The 25,315-nt window shown below is 40.5% G+C and overlaps 1 protein-coding gene across 2 annotated transcripts in view; it reads right to left on the reverse strand.

Moving 5' to 3' along the window:
* The window catches only part of LOC124556666 (oxysterol-binding protein-related protein 11-like), a 193,960-nt gene that overhangs the window by 14,138 nt on the left and 154,507 nt on the right, over positions 1-25,315 (reverse strand). For both annotated transcript variants that reach the window (XM_047130635.1, XM_047130636.1), the window contains one exon: positions 15,812-15,928. In XM_047130635.1, the coding sequence (XP_046986591.1) occupies positions 15,812-15,928 (117 nt within the window). The remainder of the gene's footprint in view (positions 1-15,811; positions 15,929-25,315) is intronic.

The raw sequence follows: 25,315 nt of genomic DNA on the forward strand, positions 1-25,315 counted from the left end.
CACCTTGTAAGCCACTTCCTTCATGGATGAGTAACATTTCCTTAAGACTCTTCCTATAATCTCAGTGTGGCATCTCCTTTTTCTACTATTTGTTTTATGGGGTCATTCCACTTATGGTTACTCTGGATAGTTAATCCTAGATATTTTATGTTAGATATTGTTTCTGGCAATTTGTCATCAATAGTTTAGTTTCACAGTTGTGGATTTCTTTTCCTATTTATGCATTCAGGGTTAAATGCCAGAGCCTGCACCACTGATCAATCCTCTGCAGGCCATTCAGCAAATCTATACTGTCCTCTGGCCTTGCTACTTTCTTCTAGACAACCACATCATCTTCAAACAGTCTTTAACAACTTCTGGCACTTTCTAGAAATCATTTATATACATTGTAAATAGTAACAGCCCTATCATACTTCCTTGTCGTACCCCAGAAATTACCTTTACATCTGTCGATTTTGTTCCACTGAGAGCGACATGTTGAGTTCTGCCTGCAAGGAAGTCTTGAATCCAGGAGCAAATCTGGTACAATACTTGGTAAGCTCATGTTTCTTTCTTTCTTTTTTTCTTTTCAGTAAATGGCAGTTCGAGGCAGTGTCAAATGTCTTCCTCAATCAAGGAATACGGCATCTACCTGAGCACCGTTGTCTATAACACTACGGATCTCATGGAAAAACAGAGCAAGCCGGGTTTCACAACATCTCTGTTTGCATAATCCATGTTGGTTTTTAGGAGGAGATTTTTGTTCCCCAAAAATCTCATAACTCTTGAGCGTAAAACATGTTCCATAATTCAACAACAGACTGATGTCAACAACATAGGCCTATAACTATATGCATCTGTCCCATGATCCTCCTTGAAAACTGGAATGACCTGCACTTTTTTTACCCTTCATTGCTCCACTGATCTACAATAAACTGCTGCTACACATGGAGCCAATTCTTTTGCATAATCTTTGTAGAATCTTATAGGTATATCATCTGGTTCTGATGCCCTTCAATTACTAAGCAATTGTTGTTGCTTTTCTGTTCTCTGAACAGTAATTCCCTTTCCAAAAATCTCCTTGGTTTCTTTTAATAGTGCTCAATGAACAGACTGAATAACATGATGGATAGGCTACAACCCTGTCTCACTCTCATCTCAACTGCTACCTCCATTTCATGTCCAAATCTTGTAACTGCAGTCTTGCTTCTGTGCCAACTGCAGGTAATCTTCCACACTGTATTTTATTCCTGCTGCCCTCAGATTTTCCAATAGTGTATTCCAGTCAACATTTTTCTCTAAATCTGCAAATGCTACAAATATAGGTTTAGCTTTCATTAGGCTATCTTTAAGAGAAGTGGTAGTATCAGTATTGGGTGATGTGTTTGTCCATTTCTCAGAAATGCAAACTGATAATCCACTATCAGTTTCTCCCAGTATTTTCATTTTTCTGTAAATAACTTGTGTTGTTTGTGCCTTGATCAGCTGAGGTATTTCAGTGCCTTGTCACCATGCATGTTTCTACAGTCAGTCCTCCTTTGCCATTCAGCACATCTGTGAATCTCACTTTTTCACATGTCTGTGTTTTTATAGTTTCCTTTCATCAATTAAATTCAGTGTCTCATATGCTATCCACAGATTTCTAAGTCACCTTATCTCATTGCCTCGATATTTTTCTGCTGCCTTCATATATTATCTCACAAAGATACCCATTCATCTTCTATGGTATTCCTCTCCCCTGTTTCAGTCAATAGTCACCAAATGCTGTCTTTGAAATCTCATCAACCTCTCATTCTTTTAATACCCCCTACATTTCCTATCCTTCTGTAACTTCTTTTGTCTTAATCTGCAGATCACAGCCAATACATTACGGTTAGAGACCAAGTCTACCCCTGGAAGCATTTTATAGTTTAAATCCAGTTTTAAAAACTCTGTCGTGCAATTATAATCTATCTGAAACATTCCAGTGTCCCATGTCTCTTCCACTTATACAGAAGTCTTTCGTTATTGTTAAGCCAAATATTACCAATTATGAAATTGTGTTCCGTGCACAATTCAACCTGACTGCTTCTTCTATCATTCCTTACCAACAGTCCATGCTACCCTATGGTTTTTTTCTCTCTCTTGCTTTTCTTGCCAACAAATTCCTGTCCCCCTCATCACAATTAAACTTTTGCCTGACTTAATCCGAGTCATTTCATCACACAGTCTTACAATCTCTTCATCATTCACAGAGCTAGTGGGCATATAAACTTTACGGCTGTGGTGAGTGTTGGCATTGTCTCTATCGTGAATATAATAAGGTCTTCACTATGCTGTTCATACTATCTCGCATGCATTCCTACTTTGTTAATCATTATTTGACCTACTCCTGCATTATCTCTTTTTGATTATGGAGGATGCCATCATCGAGCCATTCAGTAGTAATTGCCTTAGTTTCCCCTTGCTGTCAGCCACTGGCAGTAACAACATATGTTAATCTTACAAGACCAGTAAAGACCCTGCTGCTACTGAAAAGGCTGCTACCCCACTTCAGGAATATGTTGGGGTGGCCTCTCCACAGATGTCTTCCTGTATTTTTTAGGCACACAAATCACCTCACTAAGAGAATTTCTGTGGTTTATGGTTATGAGTGGGGTGGGGGAGGGGAGGAGGGATATAATTTGGGCTTATGAGTGGTGAAGTCACGTAAACATTTTTTTTATTGCTTTAGAACTAATAACACCAGGTGGCATACTTGATGTAATTAACATGGACAATAAATAATTCAGACAAGAAGAGAATAGAAGCTTTCAAAATGTGGTGATACAGAAGAATGCTCAGGATTAGATGGGTAAATCGCGTAACTAATGAGGAGGTACTGAACAGAATTGAGGAGAAGAGGAATTTGTGGCACAATTGACTAGAAGAAGGGATCAGTTGGTAAGACACATTCTGAGGCATCAAGGGATCACCAGTTTAATACTGGAGGGAAATGTAGAGAGTAAAAATCGTAGAGGGAGACCAAGAGATGAATATGCTAAGCAGATTCAGAAGGATGTAGGTTGCAGCAGTTACTCAGGGATGATGAAGCTTGCACAGGATAGAGTAGCATGGAGAGCTGCATCAAACCAGTCTCTGGACTGAAGACCACAAAAACAAATTAACATTTTTCAAGCAATGTGTGAGTGATGCTACAGTAACTTAACCACAGCTCATAATATGATTCTTAAAAATAAATAATTTGAAAATGCATCCATTTTCAATTACTATTTCTCCTCAGTGGGTAAAATGATCAATGATAAGGTAAAAGTCTTTGACAAAGTTTCATGGGAAGTCCATCAGCATACAGGATACACCATTTTACTGCAAACTGCAGAGAAATAAGTATCATAGTGTTTTCATTAAAATGTTCTACATCTTCATAATAGGATAGGTTAATATTAACACCTTAAAATGTATTTGTGAACCTGTCTACAGCAATTAAAACAAGTACCTTTCTGGAAAAACTGAAAATAGCTAAGGTAACCTTAATTGTTAAGACTGGGTAGTAATGAAGAGAAGAAAATGTTAGGTTGATCTCCATTCTATCAGTTTCCTCCAAGATGATAGCAAATATGAACTATAATAGAACCACAAAATAGTTTGGAAATAAACGAGCATGCCACATGTATTTACTCTGATCTTTTTTTTAAAAAAAGTTTTTGATTGTTACAATATTATAGGATAAATTACAAAATACTGGATTTAAAGTTACCCCCTACTCATCGATAAAACCTCATCTAATGAAGAGAAAACAGTTAGGGACTACATACATCTGAAATTGGTAACACTAAATGTGGTGCTTTTGATGTTTCTGTACTGGGGTCCCTTCTTTTTCTTATATTCTTGGCTTAGAAGTGACACAGAAAATAAGTCTGTCATTTGCAAACACAAGCCTATCACAGATCAGACATTTTACAACACAGTTGGAAATGAATTAATGCAGTATTTTAATGAAAGCCATCGGAATGTGAGCACCACCCATGAAATTCAACAAAGAGGAAAATGACACTGGTGTGGAAGTAAAAATGGGCATTGAAACTGTGAAAAAATGAATCAAATGTAAAATTTATTTGCAATAGATATTTTAAGCAAATACTGGTACACTACACACTGCCTATCATTCACATTAAGCTCACAAATTAATTATGTCATCAAAATGAGATTGATGGAAAGAGCAAAATGTAAAAGCAGGAATGACCTATGAGAAATGTATGGATGTAGAGGCATGAATAACTACAGGAAAGATAGATGTCACCTACATAAAAGAAACAAACTTAACCCAACTCTAAAAGTATACAATGCAGGATTCAGCGACCACCAAGCTGTCATTCTAAAGGTCGATGTTAGCAAAGATACCTCAAACCCAGTGCCACCTAAAACTTTATGAAGGTTTTTCACTCAAGATAACTTGAACAAGCTAAATGCCCTCCTTAGTAAAGAAAAGTGGACAGAGATGTACACAGCCAATGATGTCTACATGAAATTCAACATACTTCTTGACAAAATGATCCACCACTTTGAAGAGGCTTTTCTGCAAAAACCAGTAATACTAAATAATAATAATAATAATAATAATAATAATAATAATAATAATAATAATAATAAGAGAAATAAGACTTCGATTACACCAGCTATAAAAATCTCTTGCAAACATAAAAGAATACTCCACATGTTATGTAAACAAAGTAGTGACTCCCCCCAACCAACAGAATACTACAAAAACTATACATGTATCCTAAGAAGAGTGATAAAACAAGTGAAAAGGATGCAAAATGATGAGTACATTGACAAATCCAGCAATAAAGTAAAAGCAATGTGGAATATCATAAAAAGGGAAAGAGGGGAAATGAAAGCTACAAACACAAACATAGAAATCAAACTCAACAATGAATCTATATCTAATCCTGAAGTTGTAGTGAACTCTTTCAACAATTTCTTTACAAGCATAGCTGAAAAATTGGCAAAAAATAATCCTAACACAAACTACCAACCAGCAAACCAAAAGTATCACACATGTGCAGAGTCAATGTTCATTACCAAAGTCACTGAAAATGATGTTGCAAAAGCCCTCAGAGTGTTAAAAAATTCATATTCAGCTGGAATTGATGGTATCCCAGAAGCTGTAATCAAAAATTGTGTACACACAATTGCTGAACCATTAACTCACCTCTGTGACTGTTCTTTCCAGGCAGGTATTTTCCCTGAAGCTCTGAAACTTTCTGAAGTAATTCCTGTCTTCAAAAAAGGTGGTAGTAAAGATATGAATAACTACAGGACTATCTCAATCTCATCCTGCTTTTCTTAAGTTTTTGAAAAAATAATGTACAAAAAACTGATAGACTTCATTGAAAAAAAAAGATTTACTAAGTTTAGCTCAACATGGGTTCAGAAGCAACAAATCTACTTAAACTGCAGTATATGATTGCATAAATACGCTATTAGATCTGTTAGATGGTGGTGGTGGTGGTTAGTGTTTAACGTCCCGTCGACAACGAGGTCATTAGAGACGGAGCGCAAGCTCGGGTTAGGGAAGGATTGGGAAGGATATCGGCCGTGCCCTTTCAAAGGAACCATCCCGGCATTTGCCTGAAACGATTTAGGGAAATCACGGAAAACCTAAATCATGATGGCCGGAGACGGGATTGAACCGTCGTCCTCCCGAATGCGAGTCCAGTGTGCTAACCACTGCGCCACCTCGCTCGGTCTGTTAGTTAGAAAACAACCCATAACAGACATATTTCTGGATTTGTCAAAGGGTTTTGACACTGTTGACAACAAAATATTGATGGAAAAAATAGAATGGTATGGTATCAGAGGAACTGCAAACAATTGGATTGCTACATGCCTAACCAATCAGATGCAGAGAGTCAGCATGAAATACACGAATAGACAAACCAACTCAATAACTGAAATCCTATCAAGTTATAAAATTGTAAAGCAAGGTGTACCACAGGGCTCAGTATTGGGACCCCTACTTTTCCTCCTGTATATTAATGACAGGAGCCTGAATGTACATGCACACAAAACAATAATATTTGCTGATGACACAACTGTACTCCTCAATGGGGAGAATACAGAGGCTGTGCAAAAAGCTGTGAACTTGGCCACTGAACAACTCAGCAACTGGGCTAAAATCAACAGATTAACTATCGACACCAAAAAGACAGCTTCCATGAACTTTCACACAGCACAAAATGCAAATTTCTCTCAGCCACTTGTCACTGTAAATAACCAACCAATAGATACTGACACAGTTTTCAAATTCCTGGGTCTGTGGGTTCAAGATAAACTGAAATGGAATACACATACAGGAAAGGTAAATGTCAGAATTAGTACTGCCTGTTATGCATTGAGTGTACCTAAATCATGTGCTAGCCTGAAAACATTAACCAGCGCGTACTATGCTTACATACAAGCCCACGTAAAATATGGTGTGATATTCTGGGGAAATTCTCCAACTGCTCTGAGCTCATTCAAAATCCAGAAGACAGCAATGAGTATTATTACTGGGAGCAAACCCAGAGACTCCTGCAAACCAATCTTCAGAAAGTTGGAAATCCTTACACTGCCTTGCCTATACATTCTCGAGACTTTAAAATACTGACACTATGATTTATCTTAGAAGATAGGCTGAAGAAAGGCACACCTATGTTTATAGCCCTTGTAGATGGAGGATATGTGTATGCTGCCACCTCACTACTAACCGGCATTGCCCAGCGATGATGAAACAAGCCCGTTACATCTTACCAGCTAATTTAATCTGCACCATTACTCCTCACCCCAATGCTCACTACGATCCTCACTAGGTGAGGATCTCATGCTGGTTTGTGATTTGTGCCATGACCATCATCATATGTCCCGAAACTTGAGGTGGGACTGGCTGCTTCAAGGTCACTCCGGTAGTGCTGCAACTGGCTTCTCCAAGTTCACTCTAGTAGTGCTGTGTTTGACTGCCACTCATTGTGCAGTTTCTAGCACACCGTACATACAGTCACAAACTGCAAACTCCTATGCAGGGCATGCCAGAGAGTACTTCCCATTGTACCAGTTATTAGGGCTTCTTCCTGTTCCATTCATGTATGGAGCACGGGAAAAAGTTATTAGTTAAATGCATCTGAATAATCTGTAATCACATCTCGTGGAAATCGGGTTTTCTGCCGGATATCGGCGTCTTCCAAACACAATATTTCGATGTCATTACTTGACGTATTCATCAGGTGATCCCTAAGACTGGCTGCTTGCTGGACCGGGTCGCATATTTATGCCTGCCCGGTGCCTGGTGTTCTGTTTGCCGTTCCTAGTCGGTCCACGCCCGCGAGTCGCGCTATCCTGCCACTCTAGGTGTTCCCTATTCCATCCGCGCCCACTCTGGCCGCCTCCAACTGCGGTCGTGGCCCCCTGATGTTGCCTCCTCAGTCCGCAACCGTGAGTGGCGCTCCCCTGCCACTCTGGACGCTCCCTATTCTGTCCGCGCCCGCTCTGAACGCCTCCATCTGCGGTGGTGGCCTCCTAGTGTTCCCTTTTTGGTCCGCACCCGCGAGTGGCGCTCCCCTGCCGCCCTGGAGGTTCTCTATTCCGTTCGCGCCCGCTCTGGCCGCCTCCAACTGCGATCGTATCTCAGACAGCCACACACTGTGGGCACGAACCAAGAAGGGGTCACCAGGAAGCCTCAGCCACAGTCGGAGAGAGCCAGAGCGGGCGCAGATGAAATAGGGAACGTCCAGGGCGGCAGGGGAGCACCACTCGCGGGCGCGGACCGAAAAGGGAACACCAGGAGGCCACCACCACAGATGGAGGCGGCCAGAGTGGGCGCGGACGGAATAGGGAGCGTCCAGAGTGGCAGGGGAGCGCCACTCACGGGTGCAGACTGAGGAGGCAACACCAGGAGGCCACGACCGCAGTTGGAGGCGGCCAGAGTGGGCGCGGACGGAATAGGGAACACCTAGAGCGGCAGGATAGTGCGACTCGCGGGTGCGGACCAACTAGGGAACGGCAAACAGAACACCAGGCACCGGGCAGGCATAAATATGCGACCCGGTCCATCAAGCAGCCAGTCTCAGGGAACACCTGATGAAGACGTCAAGTAATGACATCGAAATATCGTGTTTGGAAGACGCTGATATCCAGCAGAAAACCCGATTTCCACGAGATGTCATCAAATCGGGGGGAAAGTCTAAGAAATTACAATCTGTAATCAGTTTAACCTTGTCTTTGCAGTTTTTAGGAGTGATATGCAGGAGGCTGTAGTATATTCCTAGAGTCCTCCCTTGATACTGGTACATAAAACTGTAAGTAGTCTTACTAGAAGTAGTTTGCCTCTACTTCAAGCATCTGGCAGTTCAAGATTTTCTACATTTCTGTGACACTGTCTTGTGGAGCAAACAAACACGTGACTATTGGTGCTGTTATTCTTTTTCTATGTTTAATATCCCTTCATAGTCCTATTTCAATGGATACCACATATTTGAGCAATATTTTAACACATTGTTCTGTATGCAATGTCCTTTGTTGACTGATGACATCTGCACAGTGTCCTACCAATGAATTTACCAAACACAAACGGTAACATTTCTATGCAAAACCGGTGTTGAGGCAACAGGGGTGCACCACTGGCAAAGATGACGGAGTGAACGACAGCTGCAGAGTTCTGTATGGGCAAATAGAGTTGCAATGTTCAGCAACTGACCAGTCAGATGAACCAAGGTGCTATCAACAGTGTCTCCTCAATGACCACTCAGCAGACATTGCCGTGGATGGGCTTCCGCAACAAGCACCTAGTGCATGCACCTATGCTCACTGCTGTTCATTGACAACAAAGGCTGAAATTTTGTAAGCCAATACAGCAACTGGATGTCCACTGAGTGCGACAAGTGGCCTTTTCAGATGAAAGGGTCCAGGCCAAAAATGTTTTCATGGCATTCCCTGGGTGATCTCGTCATTCTGGAAGGCACAATGGATCACCACAAGTATGCATCTATTCTTGGGAACCATATACAGGCTTTTGACAGGTGGTCACATTAATGTGGCAGGACAGAGTAGAATGAGACTAGGTTGCAAAGAAAGTAAAACATTATTAATAAACATTTATATTGGGAATAATCAGCTGCTGGGAGCACACAGACTTACAAAAGAAGACCATTATCTATTTCAATAAGAAATTACAGTTTTTACAAAGAGATATAAGAATAAAATCCAAATACCATCTGAATAAAAGGCTTATGGAAGACACAGTAAGAGACTAATCTGATAAGGACGCATACATGGACATTAAGTAAAGTCACAAGCAGGTAGTTTCTAGTGACAGAGTACTACTTCAATCTAAGAAACCTCTTTCTCAGCACTTTCCACAAGTTTTGTTTTCAGGCTCTGCAGAGCTCTAGACTTTTTTTTTACTCACTTTCGAATGAAATTGTCAGAGAAACCTCTTTCAAGACTGACTTTGCCTTGGAAGAGACTGCAAACAACTCTTCACATTTTCATGTACACTTTTGACCCCAATGACCACCATCCAGAACTGGTTGATGCGAATACGATCCCCATAAAGTTCTTTGAGGATTTCCTCTCTTGACATGATCTCCACTAGATTTTGGAACTCATGAGCAATAGCATCAGCCTCATGACAACCAAAGAAAATTAAGGTAGTAAAATGTATCAATTCTATGCCTAACTGTCTCTTCTCATGTTCAGTGTTAACTGCCACTTGCGGGACTAAATGTGGAATGCTCTTCATAAAAAAATAAACCAGGGGGAATTTGTCCAGAATTTTGGATACTGCACTCTGCATAAATGTAAGGCACTCAATTCACAATTCCAAGATATCTTTCTCTGAAACGTCACACTGACCAAGATCTTTTTATTCAACTGATTTATGTTGGCACTCAGATCTGTTTTCAAGATAGTCTGTTTCTTCAAACTTCTGGTTTCACGAATGTTCTGTTTAATTCTCTGACTATAGACCAGTGGGAAGGATAGAGGAATGGAGTTAAGGGTGCATCTGACTGAAATTTGGTCAACAATGACTCAACCTGAGCATTGACAGTCTCAAAATAGGCAAGATGAGCTATCAGCAACTTTCCCCTTAAGGACTCGCACACTACTTGGTAGCTATGACTAAAATTCCAGTAGCAACTTTAAGTCTATGGTTTTACCTACTTCTGTTCCTTCTTTACCCTTTCTACTTCCTTTACATATTTTTAAACAGCTGTTATATTTGCTGAGCCCAGACTGATAACATTTTGTTTTCCACCCACCAAACAGCACAAAACTGCTGTAGGAAAATGGCAGTGCTTGTAATATTGTTGATATCAACTTGGCAGGAGGGGCAGTTTTTAAATAGATTACATTAAGCTCTTAGAAACTGAACAAGATTCCAACCAGTGCTAGTACCACCTGTGTTAAAGTCACCATGCACTGTATGTAAGCCACATGTCCCAAAGTCCAAAAGCACAGAACCCTCTGCATTACCCTCAACTTGGAGCTTCCTTTTCAGTTCTCTTAGGAATGTCTTATTAACATTAGCGCCACCCATGATCACCTTGAACAACGTGCCTTTTCAGATTTACCTCAGATTGGAATGCTCGTGCCTCGAAGTCTTCAACTAAATCTTTTGCCGTACTTTCTTTCAAAAACACTGAAGGCTCAAAACATGGCCCAACATCCTATTCCAAAAATGAACAATTACATCAAACTCAGTCACTACTTCATCACAAGCAAGAACAATCTCTTGTAGTTGTTTAATGAAAAACAGCTCCAATCCAAACACAATGCCATAATTTGCCTTTGACTTTTGAAACTGCACTTGGAAGGCAATGTTACTGTCTGGGAACACATCTGGTAAGAGGTTAACAAGATGTCGATGTCCCAAGAAGATTGGCGTCTCACAGCAGCCAACAGACACAAATGGAGCTCTGTCTTCAAAATGGGCTCCTCTGCAAGTAATCTAGGATTGTCACCCTTCATCCAGAAGTTCCTGCAGTAGGTACTTGATGCAACTGCATTGGGGTAACACCTGGCTGTAGCCTGAAGCTCAGCATCCTTCTTTCCAAGTTGGTTTTACGAAGCATGAACCAGACACAATTTTTTTCGGATGTGATCTCTGCGATTCAACAAAATTCTGGATCCTCAATCCAGCAAGAGTAGAATTCACACTTCCAGTTCATTGAATAAGCGCTGAGGTAACACATGGATTAGACAGGATTGCAACTACACAATATAGTGAGATGTGGCCAAGAGTTCACAAAGACAGAAAGCCACTAAAAATTTTTGTGACCTGCACTTTTATCTTTCTTACGAGCAAATTATACCCCACCCCCTTCACCTATATCTCTCCCTGAGTGCCTCCAAAGTAAGCCAATAAAATCTTGCTTGTATGTGTGTAACTGAAAGTAGTTGACTAAGATTGGATTGGATTGGATTCGATTCGATTGGATTGGAGATGTTAGCCACTCAGGACAGAAATTACACAGTCACCTCACTCCCCATGCACCAGGCACCTCCTCTCAAAAGTTCCTACTTACCCTCCAACCATCTGTGTTACACTACAGGCTTCAGCTCAATGTTAACTAAACAAACAACAGCATACCAAAGCCCAATGACTGCTTGTTAGTGTTCTAATTACACTATTTTATGCCTACAACTAAAGATCTATAATCAATCTTAATTGTACACAACACAATGAGATTGACAGATGTTGGCATGAACAACAGTAATTTTTATGTATATAACTAACAAATGTACTGTATGTTTACCTATCATGCCCTAGTATTACTGGTATAAAATAAATGGATTTGAATAGGCCACAAACTCCCCTAAAAGCACACTTTTTGTGATAACACTGTGTTAGCAAACAAGGCAGTACGTTTGAACAGATGTAAATGTAAATCACACCAAATACTCATCACATATTCTTGCTCATTACATTGAGTCAGAAACACACACAATCACAACACAACACAAACCAGAGTTGCATAGTCAGGCTGCAGTGACAGGCGTGCAAGCTACTCCATGTCAACAAACAACAACCTCTGCACTGCTTGCCTGGACTTGGCCAGGCCGGGTGGTCTGGCTGGCTGCTGCATTGGAGTTAGCGAGGGAAGAGGTTTAGGGCTTCCAAAACTCTGATGGAGGGCAGCTGCATAGTACCAAGGAGGAAAAGACATTCTCGTCTAACATTTTATAAAGCTGTAGATGATGTTGAGTTGAATGCTCAACCAGTGAGTGGACAACCGTTTTTGCACAGCCCTTCAGTGTTTTGTGGAGCTGTGTTTAATTTTACGTTGGAGAACCTTGAAGCATATGATCGTGGAAATGGTTGGGTGACCACAGATATTGTACGGTACCCAGGAGACAAAGTAACTAGTGTTGGAGGACTCTAGAGCTTTAGTGAAAGAGACATTACTGCTTATCGCACCTTGGCATTGAGTCAAGGAGAAGGCAAGCAAATGCCTCTGCCCAAAATCAAATGAAACACCATGCCTTTTCCAGAGATTTTAGACAAAATACAAAAATTCCCCAAGTTTTCCAGAGCAAAAACATTCCCTACGTTTTCCCTGCTTTCCAGATTTTCCAGGACACTAGACACCCTGAATAAGCAGAGTCAGATTGATGTAATTATGAAGAGACTGGCACATGACAGAAATGAGTGGAGAGCTGCAGCAAACTAGTATTTAGATTTTCTACCGAAGAGGCAATAACAGCAAAAACAACAATTGAAATATGGGCTATTTCCAGGGTCAATGAAACAGACTGCTGGTATGAAAGGAAATAAATGTGAGAGTATGTAGGACTGTACCAAGAGAATCTAGGTGTAGATGGTGATATGTTGGTTCTGACTAATATTAAGTGTAGTTTTATAGCAGAAGACAGCAGCTAACCATTACCTCTAATGTATGTAAGAACAGAACCAAAGAAAAATAACATAGTTATAGCCACAGGACAGTAGCTGTATGGTGGGAGTTCATTGCTTGGCAGAATTAGATTAGTAAATGCATTGCTGATCACTATTTTAACTATTTCAGCACTTAAATTTAAATTTTGACTTAAAAAACTACTTAACAATAATCCTTTTCACACCTTTGAAGAGTTATTATTTCTTGAATAATAAAAATGTTACCAGTAAAATGTCTCTTTTTTTTTTACCATGTCCTGCTGAATATTAAGTAAAATTTGTTTCCTTACTATGAGAGAATTTTTACATATTCTGAAAATTCAGGTGAAGAACTTTGACATATTCATAAAAATGACAATGCAATGTGACCAAAAACTGGAAAAATTGCCACATTTGGCCACATTCAGAAGAACTGATGTCAAATACATTTATTATTATTATTATTATTATTATTATTATTCTTTCTTTCTTTCTTTCTTTCTTTCTTTCTTTTCTCAGACGTTATGTCTGGTCAAAGATGGAAAGTGACGCGGACCTTGATCAAGTGTGACTTCCTTTTAACTGTACAGTATATGTTATATTGCATTTAGGAACTTTCGGCTAATTGAACATGTATCAATAATTACGGATTTCTGTAGTTGTATATATAAGTTTGGATGTAGCTGTATTGCATTGATGTACTGGTGGATATTGTGTGGTATGACTCCTGTAGTTGATAGTATAATTGGTATAATGTCAACTTTATCCTGATTCCACATGTCCCTGACTTCCTCAGCCAGTTGGATGTATTTTTCAATTTTTTCTCCCATTTTCTTTTGTATATTTGTTGTATTGGGTATGGATATTTCGATTAGTTGCATTAATTTCTTCTTTTTATTGGTGAGTATGTCAGGTTTGTTATGTGGTGTTGTCTTATCTGTTATAATGGTTCTGTTCCAGTATAATTTGTATTCATCATTCTCCAGCACATTTTGTGGTGCATACTTGTACGTGGGAACGTGTTGTTTTATAAGTTTATGTTGTAAGGCAAGCTGTTGATGTATTATTTTTGCTACATTGTCATGTCTTCTGGGGTATTCTGTATTTGCTAGTATTGTATCCGCTTGTGATGTGATCTACTGTTTCTATTTGTTGTTTGCAAAGTCTGCATTTATCTGTTGTATTATTATTATTATTATTATTATTATTGTTACTATTAATACTACTATTATTATTAGTATAAACACAAACATTTCTGGAGACACTTTTTTCAACCAATACTAATCAAGAAAGCATATGCTGCAACTAATGGAATATAACATGTGGCTTTCCATTTTAGCTGCAATTATTGAGAAATTATTTGATTAAGTAGACTGTTGAACACACTTGCACTGGTAAATAGCACAGCAGTTTCTTACAAGTATTTGATAATTTGAGTCAATGATATTACTATCTGGAAGAACAATCACAAAATAAATACAAGGAATAGGAGAGAAAACCATTTCTTTAATAACATTTTAAAGCTATGTGTTACATTGAAAGGTAAAATTAATATGATGGTCTAGCTCTAGGAATTTTATAGACCTACACACTACAGTTACACAAAGTATCATCTCAGAGTACAACCTCAAGGTTCTGCATTTTCTCTACCATTACCTCTAATCAGCAAATCATCGATTATCTTCTCAGATTGGAACAACTACACCATATCCTTTACACAATACCATGGTCCATCCCTATGCCACATCAGCTCTCATACTTCACCCACCAACACATCCTACTCTGGTCCTGTGACAAGCTTATCCAATCCTGTCAGAGGCAGGGACATCTCTGACAGCAGCCATCTCATATACCAACTCTGCTGCTAGTCCTACACAACATTTTATGTGGGCATGACCACCAACCAATCATCCACCTGAATGAATGACAACTGCCAAACTCTGGACAAGAGCTCAGTTGACCACCCAGTGGACGAACATGCTGCCGAGCACAACATGCACGATTTCAATGGCTACTTAACAACCCGTTCCATCTGGATCTTCCCCCTCAACACCAGTTTTCCTGAACTAGGTAGATGGGAATTATACTCACGACACATCCTTCATTTCTGTAATCCTTCTGGCCTCATCTCCACTAACTTCCACCTCATACCCACCTCCACTCTGCCTCAGGACCCTAACTTCACTCATCTTGCACCCACATCCTCTTCCCCACAGTCTGCACTTTCATCTTCTCTGTCTCCTCCTCCCAATCCATTCATCCATATCATCACCATGAGCTCACTGGCGCCTGTGTTGCATTTCTATCTTGTGCACCAGCTGTTCCTCCCCCCCCCCCCTTTTATCCCCTGCATCTGCTGCCTATCCCTCCCCCGTTCTTATCCTGTAAACTTGCTACCCCTCATTCCCCATTCCTATCCCATGCACCTGCTGCCTCCCTCCCAGCCTTCAGATACCCTTCCCAGTACAGTGATTTCAGTAGGATGTGTGCACACGTGTGTACTCCCACTTGAAAAAAGTTTCCTCAAAAAGCTAGCAAATTTCTCAGCCTCATTTATATATCTTTAGACAATTCAATGTCTCTACTATAAGGCAAGTTTCTTTCCCTTTATTCTTACATATTTAAAAAGTGTTTATAGAGTGTTTCTTACAGGGTAGAACTTACTGTTAAGGCGGTAAGAAAATACCAGAGAATTAAAACACTAATGCAAAGGAAAGTGATCAACATGCAAATATGACTAAAGCATTCATTCACAGTCCATGGGCTAGGATTGTTTTCCAGTTCATTTTCCAGTTTACCGCAAAATATAATGTTACTGAATATAGTCTTTACTGGTAATTATTATTAATTAAAATTTATATTATTCAAATGAAGTAGCTAAATGTTCAGATGGAAGCTTAATTCTGACATGATGCTAATTCATACATTATATCAATTACTTACATTAGGATAAGTAAATTCAAAATGGCTGTTCCATTCTCCCTGTATCTTGCATATGATAGTTCCAGTTTCATTCTTTACATCTGATGTTACAGCATTTACTTTTCCACCATAAAAAGGCTAAAACAGAAAACATTTAGGAATTATAAATTTAAAATAAATTCATTCAAATACATCATCAGGTAATGACAATCTATAAACCCAAGAGACTGAATGATCTGCCCTTAGTGAAGAATTTGTCAAACAATGTATAAATAATGTCAGCATAGTCTACAGATGGTTGTATAGATTTCTGATGCCCCAATAGTCGGATATGCCACCATCCTGCATGAACATCGTACGTTCCAGCACGTGTTTATCAGCCAGGCTGGGGATGATGCGATCCTGTAACATATTGGCGTACCTCTCACCCATCACGGTAGCAGTTACAAAACCAGAATGACGCATTTCCTCGAAGAAAAAAGGCCCGATAATGGTAGATGTGGTAAATCCAACCCATACCGTGACTTTCTCATTGTGCAATGGAGTTTGCACGACAGGTCTAGGATTTTCAGTAGCCCAAATTCTGCAGTTGTGGGTGTTGACAGACCCTCGGAGCATGAAATGAGCTCCGTCGGTCCACAACACGTTACTCAACCAATCGCCATCTTCCGCCATCTTTTGAAATGCCCACGCCACAAATGCCCTCCGCTTCACTAAATCGCCAGGTAACAGTTCATGATGCCGATGGATTTTGTACAGATAGCATCAGAGGGTACGCCTCAGTGCGAACCAAACAGTAGTGTATGGAATGCCGGTGTGATGTGCGACTGCACAAACACTGACTTCCCCATGCATAGACGAACCCACTACAGTCTCCATTTCTTCCTGAACTGTCTCAGCAGTATTACGCCTTGTGCTCGGTCGGCCACTATGGGGCCTATTGTCTAAACAACCCATGGCTTTGAACTTCAAAATCATTCTTGCCACAGCTGCATTTGTCAATGGACCTTTACCCTTTCAAATCCCCTTCCTACGGCGATTGGATCGTAACGCTGAACTAGCACATTCCCCATTCTGATAATACAGCTTCACTAAAAGTGCCTTTTCAGGCAACATCAACATGCTGCGACTGCTGGCACATCTGATTCTCTCTGTCATTACAGCTCCTTTTATACATGATTGTCATGCGCAGTCACTGACGTTTTGCTGTCCAGTGCCATCTGTCGGACATTTTGTGAACTTTGTTTTTTTGTTTTTTTGTTTTTTTTTTTGTTTTTGTTCTAATAAAACCCCATGTCATTCCAAGCATGTGTGTCAATTTTTACCTCTCTATCTACATTATTCTGTGGTTTATTAAGTTTTAAAATTTATACTGACTTTTTGATCACATGGTTCATCCACATGGTCTCACACTCATGTGATACCACGCATGTCTCCTTCCACAGACATGCACCTAAGTTGGCACTCTGCCCACAGAGAGCCAGTTACATCAATCGACAGCTGCCTGAAGTCTCCACTACGGACACCGCTGTCACCATGCGGCCCACCAAGGTGTAGTGCTGCCCTCGCCCTGAACCACGTCCCATGCTACACTTCAAACAGACACTTCAAGGATGTCCTTTTTAGTGTTTTAACATGTCTTAGTTTGTTTGCTGTAGCAGGGTTCCTTTTCAATTTTATTTGTGTGGATTTTCAACCAAATGGATTTTTGCATATGTGAGAGTTCATTTGTTAGGGCAGTGCTTCATGCTTCTTGTGTTGCTGTACTCTGAAGGCAGTGGTGTCCATTCCTACGACAGGGCAAGTTTCTCAGTCTATGCACATTTATTAACGAAGTTTCAGATTGCTAGCTGTCTCTTCAGCATAGTTCAGGCAGTCCGTTCATGTGTTTCACAAGTGTGAATTCTCTCAACTGAAGCTGTTGGTGTGAGATGTTTTCAGTACTTAAAGGTTCAAGAACAATGTACAGACTTGTGTGTGTGTGTGTGTGTGTGTGTGTGTGTGTGTGTGTGTGTGTGTGTAACTTCTGCACTGTTTCAGTGCAGTAATGTGTTCATTGTAAATAAGTATTGTAATAGTTCTATTATATGTTTGTTACCTTATAAATAAATAAAAACTTTTTTTTCAATTTTAAATTCAGTGCATTAATGCCATCTTAGTAAATCAGTGTCGTAAAATGATACTTTTATGTAGTGTTCATTAAAAAAAAAAATCATTCCACTTGGGACCTATGGAAGGTACATCAGCTTATTTGTTTTAGTTGTAAATATTTGTCATGTATTATTGTTTTTCTGACATGTTCTACATCCTGAAGAGCCTCCTCACTGCAGATCAATTGGAATAAAAGTAAATCTATCTGTAACCTATTTACAGGTTCCATAGGATGAGGATTTGAAAAGGCTCTCTGTGATTAAAATGACCTTTGGGTTGTTCCAATATTGGCACCTCCCATTTGGCTAGTGCCCATGTGATTTTCAGTGTTTTCCAAAACAACTGACAATGTCCGTTTCTGGGTGCATCAACCGTCTTGACATCGTGATGGGTGCATCCACAGAAGAGCATTTCTGCAACTTACGACACTGGCCTGTGAATGCGCTTTTACATTTTTGAAATCTAAATCACATTCTGCTCCTTGTTTGGCTACCTTCCATCCTGGCCACCATCTGGACTTGGCTATAGACACCTCTCAGTATGACCTTGGGGCCATTCTTCCACAAGAATATGAGAATGGTTCTGAATGTCCGATAGCTTATGCATAAAAAAATGCTGAACTCGACCCAGCAGTGCTCCTCCCAAGATGAAAAGGAAGTGCTTCCTGTCATCTACACCCTCAAAATGTTTTTCATGTGTTCTTGTATGGGTCTAAGTTCCACCTCATTAGCCCTCAGTTTCATTGTTCTGGTCATCTGCTTCATTGCCTGACAAAGTAGCACACCATCTCCAGTGTTGCTTCTTCTTTCAGTCTCGTTACAACTATGAAACACATTATTGGCCCACTGTGCAGCGTGCCAATGCCAATGTACTGTCCCAGCTTCCAATGAGGCCAGGTCCTAGTTCTGATCAGGATGAGCTCCTTTGTTCTCACTTAGATGATGTACAGTCAAAGTGTTTTGTATTATTGGCTCCAAGGTCACATCTGCTGTTGCTGCCGATCTCATTTTGTGCCAAGTTGTTCAACTCAACCAGCATGGTTGGCCGGACAAGCCTCTGGGCAGGGCTTCTGATCCTTTATGACACTATTTTACCCTCCGTCACCACCTTTTGGTGTTTGATGGTGGTGGTCTCTCAGCTGCAGATGGACTGTCGCCCGCATTGTGATCCTGACCACCCTACAGTGGGATGTGCTTCAGCTCCTACATCTGGAACTTTGGGTGGTGGTCTTTCACACCAAGTCATTGGCCTGTCGATATCTCTTCTATCCTGGCATCGATGGTGGCATTGTGCATCTTTTTACAGCCTGCTCTCAGTGTGCTGTACAACAGCCAGTGCTGCCGGTGACACTTTGTCCACAGCCTGAATCACAGCATCCATGGAAATATGTTCATATTGATTTCACAGGTCCCTTCCTACATTCTGACTGGTTGTTGTTCCATTCTACATTCTTACTGGTTGCTGGTTGTCGATGCTTTCTCGAAATTTCTGTACCTTACCTGCTGTCCTCCAACGTCAGCTGCAGCTATGGTTCAGGCCACCTCAAAAATGTTTCTTGTAGAAGGACTGCATTATACACTTGTGATAGATAACAGTTTATGTCTCAGACCTTCCACGATTTCCATGCCTTTCAAGTCATTCGCCAAGTGACTGCTCCTCTGTTCCATCCCCAATCTAACAGTGAGGCAGAAAAGCTCATTTGCACATTCAAGGTTCAAATGAAGAAGTAAGTCACAGACTCTTCCATGGACGGTACATTGAGTTCCTACAGGTTTACAGCAGTGGGGGATTGGAGTCTGGGTGAGATGCTCCATAGTTGCCAGCTACGCACCCTTCTGCATGTGCTCACGCTGCCCCACCATCTGTCAGCATGACCCTCATCACAGTTTGATCCTTGGGCTGCGGTCTATGTTGGAGGGTTCAGTCGCCAACTGAAGTGGAGTATGGTTGTGGTCCACAGCTTCTGTGGCTGCCACCTCTGCATGGTGCACATCAGTGATGGGCTGGTGGCATGCCACCGTGATCAGCTACATCCTCATGCCATAGCGACAGCTGCACGTCCACCGCTGCCTTCACTTCCTCCCTCAGCACCTGTCCAGGCTTCCACTGGGAGTCCCTGCTGTGAGTGTTGGACAGCCCCCCCCTGCTGCGGATGTTGCTGCCTCCTGCCTCCCCTCCAGGGTCCATTATTTCGATGCACATTGCCAGCCCATCCCATGATGCTCTGCTACCACCTGGTGTTCCATTGCTGCCTGGGCTGGTGCCGTGGGGTACTTCATGACCAGCGCCTCCTGCCCAAGTGGCCAGGGCCTTCATCATTGATACAGTTTCACCACCCAAATGTTGAGATGCTACCAGCACCCTCATTGTCATTCCTCCTTTTTGATACTTTGTGGACTGTGTGTGTATGGGGGGAAGGGGAAGGGGGCAGGGGGAAGGGGAAGGGGGCAGGGGGAAGGGGAGGGGAGCAGGGGGAAGGGGAGGGGAGCAGGGGGAAGGGGAGGGGAGAGGGGGTAGTCACCACACGTGTCCACAGCTGCTCCTGCTGAGCCCCTACTCAGCAGTTCCAGCTTGGAATCTCCTTCCAATACCACTGTCATCACCTGTGGCACCCACCGCAGAGGACATTGATTTGTAATCTGTTGGGGCAACATTAACATCAGACAAGTGTCCTTTTTCCCAATAGTGAGAGGGGCGTTATAACTGTGTTCATCATATCTCAATATACGCTGTGGCACCAGGAGGCCAGTGCCCTATACTCAGATGCTCTGCCAATGGCGGCTGCGTGGGCCAGCCACCACAGGGTTATCCTCTGTATAAGGACAGCACAGTAGGCTCCTGTCCTCAGATTGTGTTCTACTGCTTATTGTACTGTTTCTATGTTTGTTGTTTGCTTGAATACGGATGGACAAACTTTTGGGCTTTGTGGCCACACTATTGTTTGTGTCTAGCATTATGAAAATTTGTGACTACTGAGTTCCTCAGAACCTAACTGAAGAGCAGAAGGAACACCTGTGCCAAACTGCTTGCTTGTTATGAGGCTGGTGGTGATGACTTCTTGTCAAACATTGTCATAGATGAGGAAACAAGGATTCACCACTTCGAGCCTGGGGACAAATGCAATCCACAGAGTGGCAGCACACAATATCTCCATCAAAGAAGAAATTGAAAACAGTACCATCAGCTGTAAAGTCATGGATTCAGTCTTCTGGGACAACGAAAGGCAATAATCTGTTCGATATCTTCCCTCACAGTCAAATGACTGACTTTGGAAGTCTATTGAGAAATACTTTGGGAAACGAAAAAACCATTACAGCATGTTTGTGCACACAAAAATGTGAACAAAATTCTCCTTCTCCACAATAACATAAGACCACACCCAATTCTGCATGTCCAAGATGAGATCACAAAACTTTGGTGGATTTTTCTTCCTAGTTAGCCCTACAGCCAGTAAATATCACCTTCTTTGGCCTACTGAAGGACTGACTCTGCAGGAAGTACAACTGCAATAATGAGGAATTTAGTGAAGCAGCAAGAACTTGGGTGAGATGCACACCAGTAGAATGGCATGATCACTACATACAGGTTTTCAGATCAACAAGGTGTAAGGGCATAAAAATGAATGGAGATTATGTTGGGAAAAAAAAATAATTTAGTAGCCAAAAGATTGGGGAGCAACAGAGCATATTTAACTTATGAATAAAATTACCTTCTTTGAGGAAAAAAATGTGTTCCATTACTTACTGAACAACGATCAAAACAATTATTATGAGACAAGAGGCATCTAAACATGGAAGGCACACAAACTATGAAACTTTCTCTCAAACGTCAATGTAATGCTTAACTTAAGTTGTGTGTATTGCACTGTATGCTTACACAGTATTCTCTTCACCAGGAACAATCAGCTATGGAACTCTTAAGGAACACACTTAAGAGAGGACATGAGGCGCATCAAGGGGTATTTGCGTGTGTCTCCCTTTTTGAATTAAGAACAGATTTATTCTCCTATGACAGTAGTTCTCAGCTGTCACATATTTCTTACAGTGCATAACCAACAGAGATTAAGCCAGAGGAACAGATACTCAAGTTTCAGTATACGTGAGAAACTGCAAGTGAAGCTGGGCAGTTTTTGACATATCAAGCAGAAATATGGCATTACCTTTCCACTCAATTTCGGGGAATCTGAGTTCAATAGCATGAACATCTGTCCAGCCTGGTGTACACACTCATTGTGTGACATCACAGTGACTGCATAGATTGTTGTGTAACAGGTATGAAGAGTCCGGGTCAGTCCAGGCAGTACTCACAGCAATTTGCTCCCTGTTGTTGTTAGCCTATGCATGAAGAAGGTGGCTAACTTCAGACGGTGCTCTCATTATGTGGTCCAACTCACTACACATGGTGTATAGATAATTTTTCTTGCTGTAATCTTGGTGGAGATTTAGGTCTTGGGTAACACTCCACAATTAGCGTGTCATGTTACACTTTTTTAACTGCAACAGAAGTATCGATGCCACAGGCTATAAACAGTAAGCCTGTTATGAACTGAGTACCTTCTAAAAAGCTCAAAGATATTACAGAAGCCGAAGTTCAGTCTTTTCTTCCTCCATAACAAGATAGCCCGAACATACACAATTTCAAGAAGGTTATAGAATTTGACATGTCGCTGACAGCTTACAGATGAATAAGGTAACAGTGTAAGCTCACTCTACTCATTATGACCTCTTCTCTAAATCTTTTGTCTACTTTAGCATTTGAAAACTGTTGTTTGTGTGTCTTATATCTAAGAGAAAAATATCACTGACTGCTGGTAAGTATTAGAAATAGAAATGACACCCACTGAGCATGCCAAAGGAAGAATGCTAGGTTAATCATGTCTCAATACATAAACAGTATCTATCTCTCTCTCTCTCTCTCTCTCTCTCTCTCTCTCTCACCCTTCCCCCTCCCTCCTCCTCTTTGCACATTCCACATTATAGACTGGTATGGCAAAGACATTCAACATGCAAGCGATATCTTCATTTACTGAACATTTGAAATTAAGAAAGATGCAGGGACTTTCACATAAATTTCGACAGATATCCAACAACATTTCTTTTCTGTGTGACTCAATTATGAAATACAAATTATCTCTATAGATTTCAATGAATATGACAGTAAATTAACCAATTATAATAGCAAGGGGTGAGCTCACTCACTTATATTACACAGTCTTTTTTTTAAAATTACATACAGGGAGTGAAAGGTTATTCACAACAAGATTATTCACAACTTGTACAGAAACCAGGTGTATCAAGGGGCACAAAATGGAGGCAGTAGTTGGGAAGGAAGTAAGACAGGGTTGTAACCTAACCCCAATGTTATTCAATCTGTACATTGAGCAAGCAAGTAAGGAAACCAAGGACTAATTTGGGGACAGAATTACTTCTCAGGGAGAAGAAACAAAGACTTGGAGATTTGTTGTTGAATTGGAAGAGCAACTAAATGGAATGGATAGTGTACTGTAAAGAGATTGTAAGATGATCATCAATAAAAGTAAATCAAGGGTAATGGAATGTAGTCAAATAAGGAGATTTTGAAGGAATTATATTAATAAATGAGACATTAAAAGTAATAGACAAGTTTTGCTATTTGGGTAGCAAAATAACTGACAATGGCTGACGAGGAAAAGCATTTTTGAGAAAGAGGAATCTAATAAAATCTAAAACAAGTTTAAGTGTTTGGAAGTCTTTTCTGAAAGTATTTTGAGTGTAGCCTTGTATGAAAGTGAAATGTGGACAATAAACAGTTCAGACAGGAAAAGAATAGAAGCTTTTGCAATGTGGTGTTACAAAACAATGCTGAAAATTAGATTGGTAGATCACATACGTAATACGAAGATACTCACTAGAATTGAGGAGAAAAGAAATTTGTGACACAACTTTGTTACAAGAAGGGATCGGTTGATAGGACACATTCTGAGACATAAAGGGATCATGAGTTTAGTATTGGGAAGGGAGGGGAGGGGGAGGGGGAGTGGGGGGATAAAATTATTGAGGGAAGCCAATAGATGACAACAAGAAGCAGGTTCAAATAGATCTACTTTGCAGTAGTTATTCAGACATGAGGGGGCTTGCTTAGGATAGAATAGCGTGGAGAACTGCATCAAACCAGTCTTTGGACTGAAGTCAACAACAACATTATACTATACTACATCATATCAAACATCACTAGCCCTGTTAGAAGTTTTACAAATTGTCACACTTTAAATAGAGGCTTCCTACCTTCTGTTTAACTACTTTAGCATTTCATGTTAGTTGATGGTTCTTCTGTATGTAATTCATTCCTACAAATTATTGAAGCTGTGCAAGTGGAATTCAGTGATTCTACCACAATGTAATACACAAGTTCTACCAACATACATAAATTACCTGTAATGAGCATGAACCCATCCACAGCTCTGTGCAATAATCTGCAAAAGTCATTACACTATTAAAATTGTAATTGTGTGCATGATGGCAATACTAATTCAAGCTGACAGAAAAAGCTGTGAATCAATAACAGGTGCTGATTAAAAAAGTGAATCAAAGACTAAACCTATGTTGTGAGCCACTCTGTGAATGTCAACCACATGTCAGACAATAGCAGTCTGGATTATACCATATATCAAAACCAGGAAGAATATACAACCCACTGCTAAACAGAATACACAATCTCTCCTTGGCACACTACTCATCACTCTACTCTAATTTTATTACCATACACTCAGTCCCTAATGATTATACCCAGATTATCAATGGAATAAAAGATTCACTGAAATTTTCAAAACTTCAGGGAAGTGTGAGTGTGTTTGAAGTCTTTATCCATCATATGTGTAATGACACTGTGCAATGAGTTGCTTAACTAGCCAGTAACTTTTAAGTGATAACTTGTTACTGCATGCTCAGTCAATACAAAATCACTAGGTGGCAACAACTTCTTTTTACATTGTCTGTTTCTAATTAAGTACTGTGTCCTACAACTTTCCCAGTCATGTAGGTATGCATACGTGAGAGAGTCTGACTATGCTGCATTCAAAACTAGAAAAAGAAACTGTGTTTCCCAGGCTCTATGGTATGAATCAAATATCGTGAAGACTTGTTGGTAACTACCAAATTGTTCTTCCAATCTTTCGATAGATTACGAGACAGCAAAGAATAAGAAACATAATACTTAAAATCATTAGAAATAAATTTCCAGCAAAAGCCGTGAAAGTGTGATGTATGCACAACTACTACGATAATGAGAATAGTTAAGTCAACTTGTATTAAAAAGAAATTAAGACACTAAGATAGCTCAACAATGGAATAAATTAAATACGTGTGTGTTCTGAAGAGTATATACAGGAAGGGAATG

Source organism: Schistocerca americana, chromosome X, assembly GCF_021461395.2.
Source record: "Schistocerca americana isolate TAMUIC-IGC-003095 chromosome X, iqSchAmer2.1, whole genome shotgun sequence".
In the NCBI taxonomy this organism is placed as follows: Eukaryota; Metazoa; Arthropoda; class Insecta; order Orthoptera; family Acrididae; genus Schistocerca; species Schistocerca americana.